Consider the following 16,806-nt stretch of genomic DNA (forward strand, 5'->3'; position numbering starts at 1 on the left):
TAAATTTGCCTACTCAATCCTTAACATCTAGGGCTTTCATTTAAAACTGGCAACATTGAATGACGATTAACTAAGTTTGCTAAGAAAGCTTGCACAGTGGAAGGTGAAATTTACCACCTAGGTAAAACCTGGGCAAGGGTTGTCTACTACATTAAATGTTAACAAATTTTACTTCCTGGGACTAAAACATGTTTCTGGCTGAGATGGTTCTTCAAGCTTGCATGGTCTTGTAACTTGATCTAACAGCTTCCATTTCAAATCATAGTTTTAAACATTGGAATTATTGGCTTAATGAGACTTGTAATTAAATATGTAACAATGTATTCTGTTTACCTGGATTATTTTGCTTAACAGTTATATTACGTCGGAATGATTCCGATTTCTTATTCTACTGTTAAATTGGATTTTGTGTAAGTGATTGATGAACTACACCATTTTACGTATCCTGGAGTTGTAATATTTAATCTATATTGACGATTTGTGCAACAAATGCCACACAAGAAGAGAGTGACTGTAATTATTGAAATAAACAACCTAGTCGCATATTTCATGTCCGCATATTACATGTGTGTCGTATATTTCATGTGAAATATTGAAAACTTCTTGTGGGTTGCTATAAAAAAAAAATCATTGGGATTCATTGATATTCAAAAAGAGCATCGACTTTTTAGTCTCTCTAGATTGACAATTTTTGTGGTCCCTTTCTTTATTAGATGTTTGTGTAAGTAAATAATTAAAAAACACACACAAGATAATCTGACACGAAATCAACATTTATTTAGTGTGACCAGTCATCAACATTTTTAGTTTGTGCTCGGAATATTTACTGAAGAAACAAATATTTAAAAAATCAAAATACAAATGGCCAATAAAAAAATAAATGGAAAAAAAAAAGGGTGCAAAATTTTTTTTTTAAGAGTAGTAGATAAATATACATCCTTTCTAGAATTAAACAATCATTCCAATGTTAAATCCATTTCAATCAACATATTTTCTGAGTTTGTTGTTCATGAATAAATAAGTTAAATGTACATTGTACAGCAAGCTTGTCAAACCCCGCAGGGAAGGCACATTGTAATGTTAGGTGTGTGTGTGGGATGCAACAAGGAAATGGATGACAATAAAAAATTACAATTAGGCATATGGCAGAAATATGTTAATAGTTAATAGTGACAGATAAAGGAAATGTAACTCCATGAATTGATTTATTATTTCTACTATCAAGTTTTAATAGCGAAAATAATAAGTCTTTGATTCTGAAGATTAAGAATGAGTGCAGTATTTCACGTGACCATGTAAACCCAGACCTGCATATTCTGCCAAATCTGATGCACGAGTTTGTTTTATTTTCATCTTCTGTACCTGTCATCGACAAAGGCTTTTCTTTAGCCCCCAACTGTGTGTCACGCAACTTGAGAAAAATAATACACTGTGTAATATATTTCTTACAAAACTCTGCTTAATTCAGAAATACTTTACAATGGTGAAAGAATACAATAATGTTTCTAAGTACAAGAGAACTAACAAAGTTGAGCTTTTTTTCAATGCAACATTGCAAACAAATGTCTTAATAAAATGTTTTACTTTAAGAAAGAACACAAATTAAGCACCGGTTACTGCCTCTCAGAGAATTAATGTAAAGAAACGTGTGTAGGAACTATTACAAGAGATCTAAAAAAAACCCCACATTTTTCTGAGCACATTAATGCAAAGGTTTCTAAACATGTCAGTAACACAGAAAGCTGTTGCATCAGTTTCTAAACATGTCAGTAGCACAGCAAACTGTTGCATCAGTTTCTAAACATGTCAGTAACACAGCAAACTGTTGCATCAGTTTCTAAACATGTCAGTAACACAGCAAACTGTTGCATCAGGTTGCATCAGTTTCTAAACATGTCAGTAACACAGCAAACTGTTGCATCAGTTTCTAAACATGTCAGTAACACAGCAAACTGTTGCATCAATTTCTAAACATGTCAGTAACACAGCAAACTGTTGCATCAGTTTCTAAACATGTCAGTAACACAGCAAGCTGTTGCATCAGTTTCTAAACATGTCAGTAACACAGCAAACTGTTGCATCAGTTTCTAAACATGTCTGTAACACAGCAAACTGTTGCATCAGTTTCTAAACATGTCAGTAACACAGCAAGCTGTTGCATCAGTTTCTAAACATGTCAGTAACACAGCAAGCTGTTGCATCAGTTTCTAAACATGTCAGTAACACAGCAAGCTGTTGCATCAGTTTCTAAACATGTCAGTAACACAGCAAGCTGTTGCATCAGTTTCTAAACATGTCAGTAACACAGCAAGCTGTTGCATCAGTTTCTAAACATATCAGTAACACAGCAAGCTGTTGCATCAGTTTCTAAACATGTCTGTAACACAGCAAACTGTTGCATCAGTTTCCCCTTTTGATGAACATTTCTATCAAGATTATCTTCTCTTTTGCATTTTACCAAATTAAGAATTCTCAATTAATTGGTTGGACCAAAACAAAAATTAATTAAAGCAATAAAATACAACATACTCTACAATCTGAATAGTCCATTAATAAAAGGAAGTAATGAAAATAGGGACCCTTAAAACATTGCTAATAATGTCAGAAATTCCTCACTGCAGATGGGAAAGTTGACTTGCCCAGAACTGAGACGTTTGGTGAAGCTCGTTGGTGGCTTACGCTTCAGACGAGACCACAAGCAGAGCTAGGGATGATATGAAGTTATGATTTCTATGACTGAGAGAGTTTGATGTTGTATATGACATAAGTACTACTCCATTTTGCTAAAACAGAATCCTTAGCAAGCTGTCTTCCAATGTCAGTCTCGTGTCACAGATACAATACATCAGTGTTTAGTCATTTAAATAACCACTGGTACTTAAAATCAATAAGTATTTGTATAAAAAAAAATTACACTCTAAGCATGTTAGTTTTCATTTTACTCTGGAATAAAAAAAAAGTTATAGAATTTTAATTTTAAAACTAATAGTTTACAAACTGGTTCACTAAATGGATCTAAAGAGACTTTCCTTCAAAGAAGAAGATAATTACCCTCTACTTGTATTCATGTGTCAATCTAGTATTTTGAATTGACATTAGTATCACAGACAGTCTGTACTTCAGTCTTTTAAGATTTTTCTACCATTATGTTTAACAAATTCATTAAATATTAATAATATTTAGAATCTCAATTCATATGTTTTAAAAAAACTTATTCAAATTGAAAAAAAAAAAAATGTCTAAGTTTTTTTCAGAAATTCAAAAGGATGCATAACAATAAAATAATTTGATCAACATTCAATAAGAAAATACAATATCATATTGCAACAATCATTTTGTGAATTCTAAGCATTTAGTGTACCAGCTCATAAGCTGGGGCTAAAAATGTCTTTGGTACCAAGCCTATTTTACCGTCTAGCTCTCCAACCCACCAGTTATCAGAATCTAGGTCGCGGCTAATGACATGGATTATCTGCCCTCTATTGAAACTTAATTCTTGAGATGAAGAGCTCTCGCTCTTCCAAACGCCATAATACATGTTCTCGAAATCCTCTGACGGGTGCATAATTTTTCCAAGAGTAATCATTTTCTTCCTGGCCTGTGGGAGCTGGGGGAGGGTTTCTATTGATGGCGGTGGAGGCAGAGGGACATTTCTGTTTGGCAATGGAGGTGGCAAGTCAGGGCTGGTGGCCTGAGCAGGTGTGGGAGACGAGTGTGGAACATGTGGAGGCAAAGGAGGTGGTGCATCAGCCACTGGACTGCGTGGGGGAACTGGTGAGGGTAAAGGTGGCGACAGAGTATCAACAGGTTCATAAATGAGTGAATCATCATCATACTCCTCTTCCTTTTTCTCCGCAACAGGTACTTTAATCACTGGAGGTGGGCTGGGTAAGGGTTTTTTCTCTACCGGCACTGGTAAAGCCGCTTCAGTAACTAAAGAAGTACCATCTTCATAAACTTCCTCCATGGGCTCAGTGACAATAGGAACTGGGACAGGCATTTCCATTCTTTTTACAAGTTGAGGTTTCTCAGCAGGCATCTCTTCATAAATATCCCCTGAGGTATTGAAATACAAAGTAAAAAAAAATAAATAAAATAAAAACAAAAAGTAATAACATCAGGGCAATATCTTTCAAATATAAACCATTCAAACTCTGGAGATAAAACTTTATGAATATTAGCCTTCTGAGGCACTGTTCGAAAATATTGTAATAAATTTCAACTAGTAACATTTTTTTTTTTATTTCTTGGTATACTATGTTCAAAATTTGTAGAAAGTCAAAAGCAGACTAGAAGTTCCATAAATCAAATGCAATTTAGTTATTTTTTTTGGTTGTATTATTATTATTAAATGTAACTTTTTCCCCTTTAGTCTAATAAGATGAAAATAAAGGATATGGAGAGATTCCATTGTATTTGCAGAGAATAACTCCTGTCTGCATTTATTACAAGTTTAGTTTTATAATTTAGGGAAAACCTTTCTCACTGATCATTGCTATTCAAGCCAATGAGAGAGTGAGACAACACAAGGTTCAAGGACACTGTAAGAAAACAGACAACAGACATGACACTAGGTTCAAGGTTAGAGGCTAACTATCCTGGTATCAGCGGGACTAGAGACACAATGAGATCAATAAGAGTAGATTGATGTTTGGGAGACGTAGACCTATGTGTACTGTATATGTAAGAAAATTTTTGACCAAGTAAACCTGACTATGAAAATAAGTTATCCTCTTTATTTTTTAGTATTTCTTTTATAAGTTTCTTAAGTCTAGACTGTCTTTCACAGGCATATCTTAAGATGTGCAAGTGGTTTGGGCTGCACCGTGAATCTGTTAGTGAGAGTCATCTAACTTTCTCAGAGTATGTACTAACTTTATAAAACCAATATTCCAATTTATCAATGTACATCTAAAAAGACCATGCCCCACCAGTCTGATTTATCTGTCTCAGGCATCTTACCATAGACCGTCTGTAATTAGAAAATCTGGCACTACGAAGAGATGAAAAAGACTTTGAAAAGACAAAAATCAAATAAATTTCTTAGAGTTGTTGAAATTACTATTTTGAGAGAAGATATGCTTCTAACCAAGGTTGTCTATTTATCTTATTTTATTATATTACAGATGTTACTTCAAAAAATAATGTAATTGCGTCCTACAAATATAAAATGAATTTATTGTATTGGATGGATAATTACTTTGGAAAGCAAATTATACAGCTTACAGTGCTCACAAACATTTCCTAACAGGTTAATGTGAGAGGGGATGAGTTAAATAAAAAAAAAAGTTTAAAATACATGTCTTGAATACAAAATATTTAATTTTTTTTTATTTTGGAGGGCATCAAAAGGAGTTGCCACACTAGGCATCAAAAGGAGTTGCCACACTGGGCATCAAAAGGAGTTGCCACACTGGGCATCAAAAGGAGTTGCCACACTAGGCATCAAAAGGAGTTGCCACACTAGGCATCAAAAGGAGTTGCCACACTAGGCATCAAAAGGAGTTGCCACACTAGGCATCAAAAGGAGTTGCCACACTAGGCATCAAAAGGAGTTGCCACACTGGGCATCAAAAGGAGTTGCCACACTGTGCATCAAAAGGAGTTGCCACACTAGGCATCAAAAGGAGTTGCCACACTAGGCATCAAAAGGAGTTGCCACACTAGGCATCAAAAGGAGTTGCCACACTAGGCATCAAAAGGAGTTGCCACACTAGGCATCAAAAGGAGTTGCCACACTAGGCATCAAAAAGAGTTGCCACACTAGGCATCAAAAGGAGTTGCCACACTGGGCATCAAAAGGAGTTGCCACACTGGGCATCAAAAGGAGTTGCCACACTAGGCATCAAAAGGAGTTGCCACACTGGGCATCAAAAGGAGTTGCCACACTAGGCATCAAAAGGAGTTGCCACACTGGGCATCAAAAGGAGTTGCCACACTGGGCATCAAAAGGAGTTGCCACACTGGGCATCAAAAGGAGTTGCCACACTGGGCATCAAAAGGAGTTGCCACACTAAGCATCAAAAGGAGTTGCCACACTGGGCATCAAAAGGAGTTGCCACACTAGGCATCAAAAGGAGTTGCCACACTAGGCATCAAAAGGAGTTGCCACACTGGGCATCAAAAGGAGTTGCCACACTGGGCATCAAATGCCCTTGCCATGTCACTGCTGTCTTCTCTTTCTTTTTTCCAAGTGATGTGTTAATTAAGTACATTCAAATATAAAAATTAAAAGTAATAGCATTATTTGAAATGCATAACATTTATATTTAAAAATGCTTGAAAATAAAAACAGCAGCCAAGTAAATTTTCAAATAATGCTCAACTTGAGATTGAGAAAAAACTTTGGTTAAAAAAAAAAAATACAAACTCAAAATTTCAAACTGTAAATTGTGTGTGTCATTTATTCACGTTTAAAAAAAATAAAGCTAGATTGTTTCAATAAGACTGGAAGTATAATTTTTTTTTCATAGACCTAAATATATTAGATCTAGACTGGACATGGATATCTTTTAACACTACAAAAAATGTCATGAAAATTTTTTAAAAAGTTGAAACAAGCTGTTGTTTTGTAAAGTAGTTATAAGAATACTCATAATTATTATTTTGCAATTTTTAGATGCATAATCTAGAAAGATCTAGGTAATCAATCTATTTAAATGTACACAAGATGATTAAAATCAATAGACATGAATTCTTTCGATCTAGGATTTTTGAAACATTATCTCAATGGAAATGGCTTTGTTTCATATATTTGCGTGAATATATAGTTCTGTGATTAATAGCCCATTCTAAAAAAAATCAGAGAAATGAGTTTGCATTATTTCAAAACTTTGAAAACTAAAGATCATCCCTTTTCTAAGACAGAAAAGATTAATTTTCCTAGATTTGGGGCGACTTCCCTTACAGCTTGAAAAAGTTACGTACATAACAATCTCTATATATATAGGTCTGTGAATCCGATTTCCAGTCTAGATATAATGTTATGTCTATTGTTCTTTTATTTATTGACATTAAAAACTTTTCTAATTTTTTTTCTCTTTACTTAATAATATGTGAAAAAAATAATGTGAAACAGATCTATAAACTAATTTTTTAAAAATTAAATCATTTTTATAATTATTTACTACAAGCAGGGCCGGACTTAGGCCACTGCAACCTATGCGCACTTTCATAGGCCCCGCGCTAAGTCTAGGTGTAACTTATTAAATGAAAACATTAAAACTAATATATAACAGGTTTTCCGCGGCTTCCTGATTTTCCAGGGGTTCCTGGAAATCTCCTGCAATTGCAAAATATAACAATAAGTCCTTTGAAATCTCTTGAAAACTCATAAAAAATCTCTTGAAAAATAGACAAAAGCTTTTTTATTTTGGGGTAACAATTTTACGCATGATAATAAAAATGGCATTGTAAAAAAGAATGTATTTTCTAATACAAAATCTTAATCTCGACCATATGCTTATCTCTACCCAAACTGGGCCCCGTGCAATCCGTTTCGCATAGGGACCGGCCCTGACTACAAGCTGCTCTGACACTGACTATACTAGATTTCTATACATACCATCCGATTGATCTTCAGCCTCTGCAGAAGCAAGGGTGGATGACTGAAATGCTTCTTTCCAGGAAATGACATCATCCTTTGAACTGGCCAGAAACTTGAGAAAAATAGATCAACTTATTAAAAAAAACAGATTAGAACTCTCAGGCAAACCAAAATTCCAAGCTTCAACGAACATAATAAAATAGATATGTATTTCTGCAATTATATTCACAGCAAATTTGTTTTTAAAGAGAATTTAATGGTAAAATTTCCTTTCAAGATTTTTAAAAGCTAATGGAGACAAATTTTGGAATAAAGTTTCACCTTCACCTATCCCTTAGTCTGTTGGGCTGTTTGCGCACTACACCGATCATCTTTCTCTATTCCTCTGTCTATTGTCAGGATAGAATTTCTTTCAACGGCAGGCCCATCCATTTTTTAATGTTATCTTCCCTTTGCTTTCTGCCTCTTCTTCTTTTTCATGGCACTGTTCCCTGAAGGAAGGTCTTTGTGAGCACTGAGAGCCTTGTAATGCGGCCTTAGTGTTTTAGTTCATGTTTTTTTAACAGTAGTTAGCAGGTCATCTTGGGGTTCAATCACTGTACTAATCCTGACTCTAATCTCTTCGTTTGTCAGTCATTGTCATTGGCCTCCTTCAGTCGTAGAACGACTATGGTTCATCTCGCACACTTCCTCTTGTGGCTGTGGAGCCCTATTTCGGAGAGACACTCCTGTCCACAAATATCGCAGGTTAAGGTGGCTCATGCTTTGGTGGTAGAGGAGCTGGCCATTTTTCGCATTGTCCGTTTTTCTTCTGCAATGTGATACCCAGGATCTTTCTTTTGCATTTTCTGCTTTGTCCTTTGCTAGGATCCTCCTCTCTAGCTCTGCAGTCAGCATCCAAGTGCTGCTGTGGATTGTATACATCTAAATATATTGAAGATCCTAAAAATTCCATTTCCTTATGACCCACAGCCCAAAAACAAAGAGAACTACAATGAGGTGACATGAGAAAAGCGGATTATTCGAAGCGTAGACAACATGACTAGCTGGGCCAGAATCCTGTAATTATTTTTAATCCCTATGTTTGAGAAAATGGATAACAAACACACACAGGCATGGACACACATGAAAAGTAACTAAAAAGATGTACAGCCGCTACCTGATGTGATTTTTTCCCAGGAGAAACAAGCTCAAAACATAAATCTTTTTTAGCTGGATCTTTGTGGTAGTGTGGGGCTTCTCTGAATTCATAACCTAGAGAGAAAGATATATTAGTTGGCAGCATTAACTATTTTAATTTTGTGCTATAAAATAAAAAAAAATTAATAATCAACAGGCTTCCTACACTGAAATATATATATATGTTATATATATTTCTTTGCGAGTTTCAAATGTTTTATAAAAATACAAATTTACATTTTTCTAGTACACTTGAATGGTTTCCAGTATCATATTAGTAGTTACAAAAGATGGACACTGAATTAATTCAAGCCTTTGAGAGTAAATGCTAAAGAAAAATGCTGGGTATCAGATAACAAGAAAAGAAGACAAATGAGTTTCTGCTTTTACAAGTCAACACTCTGACTGGCAAAATGGAGCTGGTTTGGACAAATAGTAACAAATGACTCACTGACAAAAGTCATTCTTCAAGGCATAGTGGAAGGAGCACAAAGAAAGTCGTTCAAAGAAATGCTGGCTGAGACAACATAAAAGAATGGACTGGCCTCTCTCTTGATATCCTGCTAAGAACAGCTGCTGAATGAGATTAGTGGAGGGATTTGGTTATGCAACCAAACTGTCACAGCACCCCTACGATGAAAGTCAAGGGACAGATGATGATAATATTATATTACTATCTAATAAAGGGGAGTTAACTCACCATTTAAAAAGAAGGCACATTGCTGTTTTTTATCTTCAGGTTTTTTGAAACAATACAAAATATTTTTTTGCAGAACACAGTACCGCTTTTTCCAGGAAAATATATTTCCAAGTAATGTACCTAAAAAAAAAATCATTTTATTTTACAGAAATCCCACAGACTAACACCTAATTTAGTATTAACCAATGAGGAAAAGTAAAAAAAAATACAAATTTAGAAATAAAAGAAGAAATTGAAAAAAAAAAAAAGAGTATTCAAATACAATAGCAAAATATGAGAGGAGTAGTCTTACTAACCAGTATTTTTTTTGTCTAAGTATCCCATTTTCACTGGATTGCTAAGAGCCTTCACTGTTGTGTCTGGTACATCTTCACATACAAGAATAAAGGATTTTAAAAAATGACAAACACTTAGAGCCTGGTGGAGTCTTCAGATATTAAAGACTCAGTCTAAGTCTAAATTAAAAAGAAGAAAAGAGAGGTTGTTAATTAAATGGATTACTTACTATCAGAATAATTATCTTCTTCATTTCCGTGACTGCTGTCTACTGTCATCTGAGAGTCCTCTCCTTGTAAATAAAATGATAGAAACTTTGATAACTTGCTAATAAAATAGAAAGTCAATAAATTTATGTTAATATCCATCAGTACAATTAAGTTAAATTGTTTCACAAACATAAAGAAGAATGTAACAGGAGTAATCCAATTTGAAAGAACTAAACATTTATTTCCCTTTGATATAATTCAGAATGGTTTCATTAATAAAAGTATATCAATTCTTTGCTCAGTTAAAAGATTTGATTGAGAACCATGATGGATGATATGTAGTATAAGATTGGTTGTTCTGGGAAATAAATTAACCTCAAACATTTGTCTGAAATCGCTCTTCTGAATTATTACATTTTCCCATTATTGATTTTTGTGAAAAAAGGTTTAGGAATGTGTCACCACCTCAGAGTTGCTTCCATACAGTAGTATGCCCTATTTTGATATTACGAGTGTAATTCACGGCTCATGTTTCTGAAGGTGAACACTTTTGACCTTAAGCAATTCAGTTACTTGATAGTAGTCAGTAAGAGCAGTCAGTAAACGCAAGCAGTTAGTAGAAGTTGAGACAGTTACAAAGTTATTACTATATTAGTCAAGTATTCCTACAAAGTATTTCCACTGATTATAATGGGTATTATGTATTTCAATTTTATGTGGTGATTCAAGATATTGTCTATATTAAACGTATTATTTGTGACTACTATATCAAGAGTTATTTCCTCATTTTATGAGAGATGTCTGAACCTACAAGTATTCGTCCTGATTATGCTAAATTACAACTATATAGTCATCTTGATAATGCCTACAATACATCATTGTACTATGAACCCAATGTCAACCAACAACCATCTAAAATAAGGGAATGACAGAAAACTAATTGTGTGTACACATTTTTAGACTCTAATTGAGGTTATTAAGGATGTAGGACCATGTCTGTTGTCATTTCTTTGTGATATTGAGCATATATTTTTTAATTCAGGGCAGATTTTAATGAGCTCTATTTTTTTATATTTTTATCTTAGTTCATTTTTTCCCAAGTTTTATTAATGTTTTAGAATTACAAGCAATAGTTTTTAAAGTTATTAAACAGAATTAATGAGCTTGTCTTCCAATGCTCTTGTTTATAAATAACACAAAGCCTTTGAAATTCATGAGTTTAAAAAGGATCCTAAAAACTGATACAAAATTCAAAATGAATCACATTTTATTTTCTGAATTAGAAAATAGACATTTGTACTACATAAGCTTTTTAATGTATACTAGTCGACCCACAGCGTAGCATACGTCGTAATTTTGCAGGGCCGGCCATAGGCCACTGCAAACTATGCAACCGCAGTGGGTCCCACACTTTCAAAGGACCCGCTCTAATTCTAGGTGTAAATTATTACATTAAACAATTTTATAACTTGTAACAGAATTCCCGCAGTCTCCTGATTTACCACTAACTCCTTGAAATCTCCTGAAATTGCAAATATATGAAGTCAAGGAAATGTCCGGAAATTATTAAAATCTTTTGAAAACTCAAAAAAAAAATAATTTCCTGAAATATATATAAAATTGTCATTTTGGAGTGTAATTCAAAATGGAAAAAGCCAATCCTACGCACAATGAAAAAAAAAACGACATTATGCAATACCCATAGTGGAATCTGGAGAAATAAGCTTCTTGCGCCTCAAACTAATGAAGAATTACTTGAGGTCAACAACTCTCGAAGATAGATTGAAACATTTGGTAATTCTTGCTATTGAGCGTGATCTATTTATGAAACAGAATTTTTATGATATGCTGTATGACTTCTTCTACACGCAAGGCTCGTAAAGTAATTTTGTAGGTAGTAAAGAATGAATAAAATGCAAAGACGAATTTATTTTCTAATACAAATTCTTAATTTTCACTTATTATCCGTATCCCTTCCCAAACTTGGCCCTGCGAAATCTGTTCCAGTTGAGTCCAGCCCTGCTATTTAGTGACAGGTGAATACAGAGTAGATTACGTGTTCTCCCCCCCCTTTTTTTTGCCGCTAAAACTATGTGGAGTAGAAATAAATAAGAGTGATCTTTCCATAACTTCTTGGTCACAACGGTTAAGTCCAGCCCTGCTATTTTGTGACGGGTGAATACCACTTGTTCTCCCCCATCGCCCCACCCCCTCTTTTTTTTCCGTAGGTTACTCTAGTCCGTCCGACATGCAGAAATAAAAAAGTGATCTTTCCTTTACTTCTTCTCGTCCAAACTCTTAAGCCATGAAGAGAATTATAATATATAAATACTTCATTCCAGACACCTATAATTAGAAGCTCATGAAAATTAAGAAATATTATTCAGTGATGTAAAATATATATAGACCACTACTCATATAATAGAATTCTTTGTTCAATAAAAAAAAAATCCAATTTCTATTTAAAGATGCCACCATAATATAGAGATAACAGCAACCCCTTAACATAGTCTACTATTTAACAGAAAATTAGATGAATAAAGAAAAGTATTGAAATGTTTAATTTGATATGTTGTTATATTATCACAATACACTAACAATACTGATGTTTAAAAGTTACACTCCATTTTTATTAACGTGGAAACAAGGAGAGAACAACCAGCAGAGACTAATACACAGTGAATACACACTACTGACACACTTAAGAGTTTTTCAACAAACATTCTTATTAGAAAAAGACATTAACCAACCAGTCGATGACCTCTGGAATTTCATTAAAAACCATCTTAAAAGCATTATAGAAAATCATATACCAACTAAATACACATCAAACAAAATAAATAAATGCCAGTTTAATAATAGACTAAAGAAGCTTTGTAAACAGAAGGAAAACCTATATAGAAAATTTAAAGAAACTAATGCAGAAAGAATTTACAAAAAGTATATAAAATTAAACACTTAACCCAAAAAGTAAGCAGACAGCTGCAGAGTGAATACATAAACAATGTAATATCTAAAGATAACAACAAAAACCTATGGTCATACATTAAGTCTAAGAAAATGGAAACAACAGGCATAGCACCATTAAAAGATGAACATAACATAATACATAATCATAATGAAACTAAAGCAAACATCCTAAACAAATACTTTGCATCAGCATTCTCAGCCCCAGGAGACAAAGACATATTACTGAATTTGAACCAAGTAGACAACATAGAAGATATAGTAGTACAAGAAAATGGAATTCAAAAACTATTAGCCAACACCAAACCAAATAAAGCGTCTGGACCTGATGGTATTCCAGCTAGATTACTCAAAGAACTAAGCAATGAGCTAGCCCCAGTGTGCAAAATACTCTTTCAGGCTTCACTTAACCAGGGCAGAGTACCAAAGGACTGGAAAGAAGCTAATGTCACCCCCCTATTTAAAAAAGGAGAAAAATCTGACCCAGGAAACTACAGACCAGTATCACCAGCATCACATGTAAAATCCTAGAACACATAATATGTAGCAACATCATAAACCACTTAGACAAACATAATGTCCTCACACCATACCAACATGGCTTTAGGAAATATAGATCATGTGAAACACAACTAATAGGACTAATTGATGATTTTTCAAAAGGTTTAGATAATAGTGAACAAATAGATGCTATCTTACTAGATTTTTCTAAGGCTTTTGACAAAGTTCACTACCATAGTTTGCTTAAAAAATTAAAATATTTCGGCATTAATGGTCCACTGCATCAGTGGATTAAAGATTTTCTGATAGGGAGAGAACAAACTGTAATAATAAATGGCTCTAAATCAACACCGATAACAGTAAACTCAGATGTACCTCAAGGAACAGTCTTGGGCCCACTACTATTTTTAATTTACATAAATGATTTACCAAATTGCATTACTTCAGGAACAAAAGTCAGATTATTTGCAGACAATTGCATAATATATAGAACAATAAAAACAACACAAGACACAGATATTTTACAAAGAGAATTAGATGAATTACAGAAATGGGAATCAAATTGGAGCATGTCTTTCCACCCAGAAAAATGTCAGTTGTTAAGAGTAACAAAAAAACTAAAACAAATTGATTCCACTTATCTTATTCATGGCAAACCAGTAACACAGACTAAAAACGCAAAATACCTAGGTGTTATAATAAATGAAAAACTGTCATGGAATCCACATATTGATGAAACTACAAAAAAATCAAACAAAGCATTAGGATTTATTAAAAGAAATTTCTATAAATCAAATAAGAACATAAAACTAAAATGTTATTTAACCTTGGTTAGGCCAATAATAGAATATGCATCCTCCGTTTGGGACCCCTCAACTCAAGGAAACATTAAGAAACTGGAACAGACACAAAATAGAGCAGTGACATTCATAACAAATGAATATTCACATTTGACTAGAGTAACACCTTTAGTAAAATTACTAAATTTAGAAAGCCTTCAGGACAGAAGGCTCAAAAGTAAAGTAGCAATCATACATAAAACACTGAACAATAATCTTCAAATACAAAAACAAAATTTAATAAAATACTCTGAAAGACACAAAGATAAAGGCACATTCCTCGTCCCATATGCTAGGACTAATTTGTACAAATACTCCTTCTTCCCTAGTGCTATTAGAGCATGGAATGGGTTGCCTGAGCTAGCCAGGAAAACCAATGACTTGGCAGAATTTAAGTCATTGGTTAATATGCATGACTAAATGCATGACGCATAGGACGTAATCATCTTCTTTTTTGAAGTAACGTCTGTATTATATAAGATAAGATTAAGAGTAAACCGTGAACACGTGAACATACTGAACAATAGAACAAGGGAGACTACAAGAGAACAAACAAACACACACACAACATACATAAACATACCTAAAGAGTTGTTGCCGCCTGTATCTCTGGCACTGGATGTACTTCCCTCATCACCACTAGGAGCTAGGCTTGTGTAGTCACCATACAGCTTTTGGATTAATTCAATAATCTTATCTTTTTCTTTAAATGCTTGTTTACTTAAGTTCTCAGACTTGAGTGTCACATTTAGAAACTTATCTACTTCTGAAAGATAAAAATAAATCTAACTTTTTAGTAACCAGTTAGTAACCAGTTTAATAACTTTAAAAAAATGTTGTATATATTATTATTTTATTTAAATATAATTTTTAACAAACTATTATATAAAAAAGTCTGTTTAGTATTTTCATCATTTAGATTTTTCAGATCTAGATCTAGTATTCATAGCTAAACTGACTTTCTAGATTGATTGGGGTTTATTTGTTTAATTGATTCTAATCATATTAATCATATAGATCTATGACTATATGGACTGAATCTGAGTGAATTAATAGTTGTTGTTCTATCTTATTAACATATCATATAGATGTATGAGCTTTAAATGAACTTTATTAAGAATCAGCTTAAAGCTTATATTATGAATATGATTATCTAATGAATATGACTTATATGAACTACTCTAGATTCTAGATCTACATCAATCAAATCAAGCTTCTAAAATACTAAGACAAGACTAAGTTAAGCTAGACCTAGTCTAGTCTAAAACTAATAGAAGAAATACTTGTTCTTGTAACTTGAGATCTAGTTTAGATCCAGCAGAGTAAAACAACTTTACAAGTACTGAAAGTGAAGTAGCTTAGGCTTAGGCCATACCTGCTATCAACTTTTTCACGGCATAATGATAAGTTGACATTTTGATTTTGCCAATCCCAAGCCAAAAAAAAAAATGCAAATAAAGTCCTTAAAGATAATTTTAAATTATTGTAAACAGTTCAAAACATGATTCTTAACACTTGAATTGAGCTTGTCTTATAAGACTACCAGGAAGTTTATAGATCTAGATTTTCTAAAGTTGTTTGTTTGTTTTTTTCCCCGCAACATCACCGCTCATCAAAAGCATTTTACTTCCTTATTTACATTTTCTTATCTAAGAAAGTAGATAAGTTGATTACCCATAATGAAACACATTCGCCTTTTATCTAGCCTGGATAATTTAATTTTAAACAAAATGGCATTTTAAAAACAATATTTCTTTTCCAAACGAAGCCTTTTTAGATGTCTAATTTCATTATTATGGCATTATGGTTCATCTCGAACACTTTTTCCTATGGCTGTAGAGTCTTATTTTGGAGAGACACTCCCGTCCGCATATGTTGCAGATCAAGGCGGCTATCGCCTTGGTGGTAGAGGAGCCTTCCATTTTCCGTGTGGCACGCTTTTCTTCAAGAGCTGAGGCCAATGTTTTCTCGCTGTCCATAGCTTTCTTGGTTACCGTCTCTCTCCAACAAGTGCGGTCGAAGGCTAGGTGGTGGAGACCAGTTCTTCTTGAGTCTGACGCAAGTTGCCCTTACATGAAGATTTTCGGGATACGATTGTCTTCCATCCGGCGTATATGTCCGAACCAGCGCAGGCGGCGTTGCCTGAGGACTAAAGATGCTGGGAAGGCCTGTTCTCGCGAGGATCTCGGAATTACACACTCTTTCTTTACATGTTATTTTTAGGATCCTTCGAAGCAGCACAAGTGGAAAGAGTTTAGTTTTCTCTCTTGCTTTGTGTCGGTAGTCCACGACTCACTGCCTTACAATAGCGTGCTAAGAACGCTGTGGTGATCTTCTGGATTTCCAAACTCTTGGTCGGAGTCTAGCGAAGGTTGATGCGGCCTTCTCTATCAGGGGCGTAGCTAGAACTTTTCCATCATTTGGGTGCCCGGGGGGGCTTGACCTCTTTGGGGGGCCCTTATATTTTGCGTAATGTTTAATATTTAATATAAAAAACACTCTTTTAGGAGCCCCCTCAAGTGGGGTCCCGGGGGGATTTTCGAATTCTCCCCCTCCTTCCCCACCCTAGCTACGCCACTGTTCACAATG

General features: G+C 34.2%; 1 protein-coding gene across 2 annotated transcripts; it reads right to left on the reverse strand.

The window, feature by feature from the left end:
• Positions 1–752: 752 nt before the first annotated feature.
• LOC106062647 (src kinase-associated phosphoprotein 2-like) lies at positions 753–15,866 on the reverse strand. Of its 2 annotated transcripts, none has more exons than XM_056003669.1 (8): positions 15,593–15,866; positions 14,801–14,983; positions 9,931–9,993; positions 9,722–9,793; positions 9,426–9,545; positions 8,706–8,800; positions 7,565–7,658; positions 753–4,056 (listed from the first exon to the last, which is right to left on the reverse strand). In XM_056003669.1, exons 1-8 carry the CDS (start codon positions 15,630–15,632, stop codon positions 3,353–3,355), a joined length of 1,371 nt encoding a protein of 456 aa, XP_055859644.1. In that variant the 5' UTR covers positions 15,633–15,866; the 3' UTR covers positions 753–3,352. The 2 variants fall into 2 exon arrangements, with proteins under 2 accessions (XP_055859644.1, XP_055859645.1); XM_056003670.1 differs by lacking the exon at positions 15,593–15,866 and adding an exon at positions 15,501–15,584.
• Positions 15,867–16,806: the final 940 nt, after the last annotated feature.

Source organism: Biomphalaria glabrata, chromosome 11 (assembly GCF_947242115.1).
Source record: "Biomphalaria glabrata chromosome 11, xgBioGlab47.1, whole genome shotgun sequence".
Taxonomy (NCBI): domain Eukaryota; kingdom Metazoa; phylum Mollusca; class Gastropoda; family Planorbidae; genus Biomphalaria; species Biomphalaria glabrata.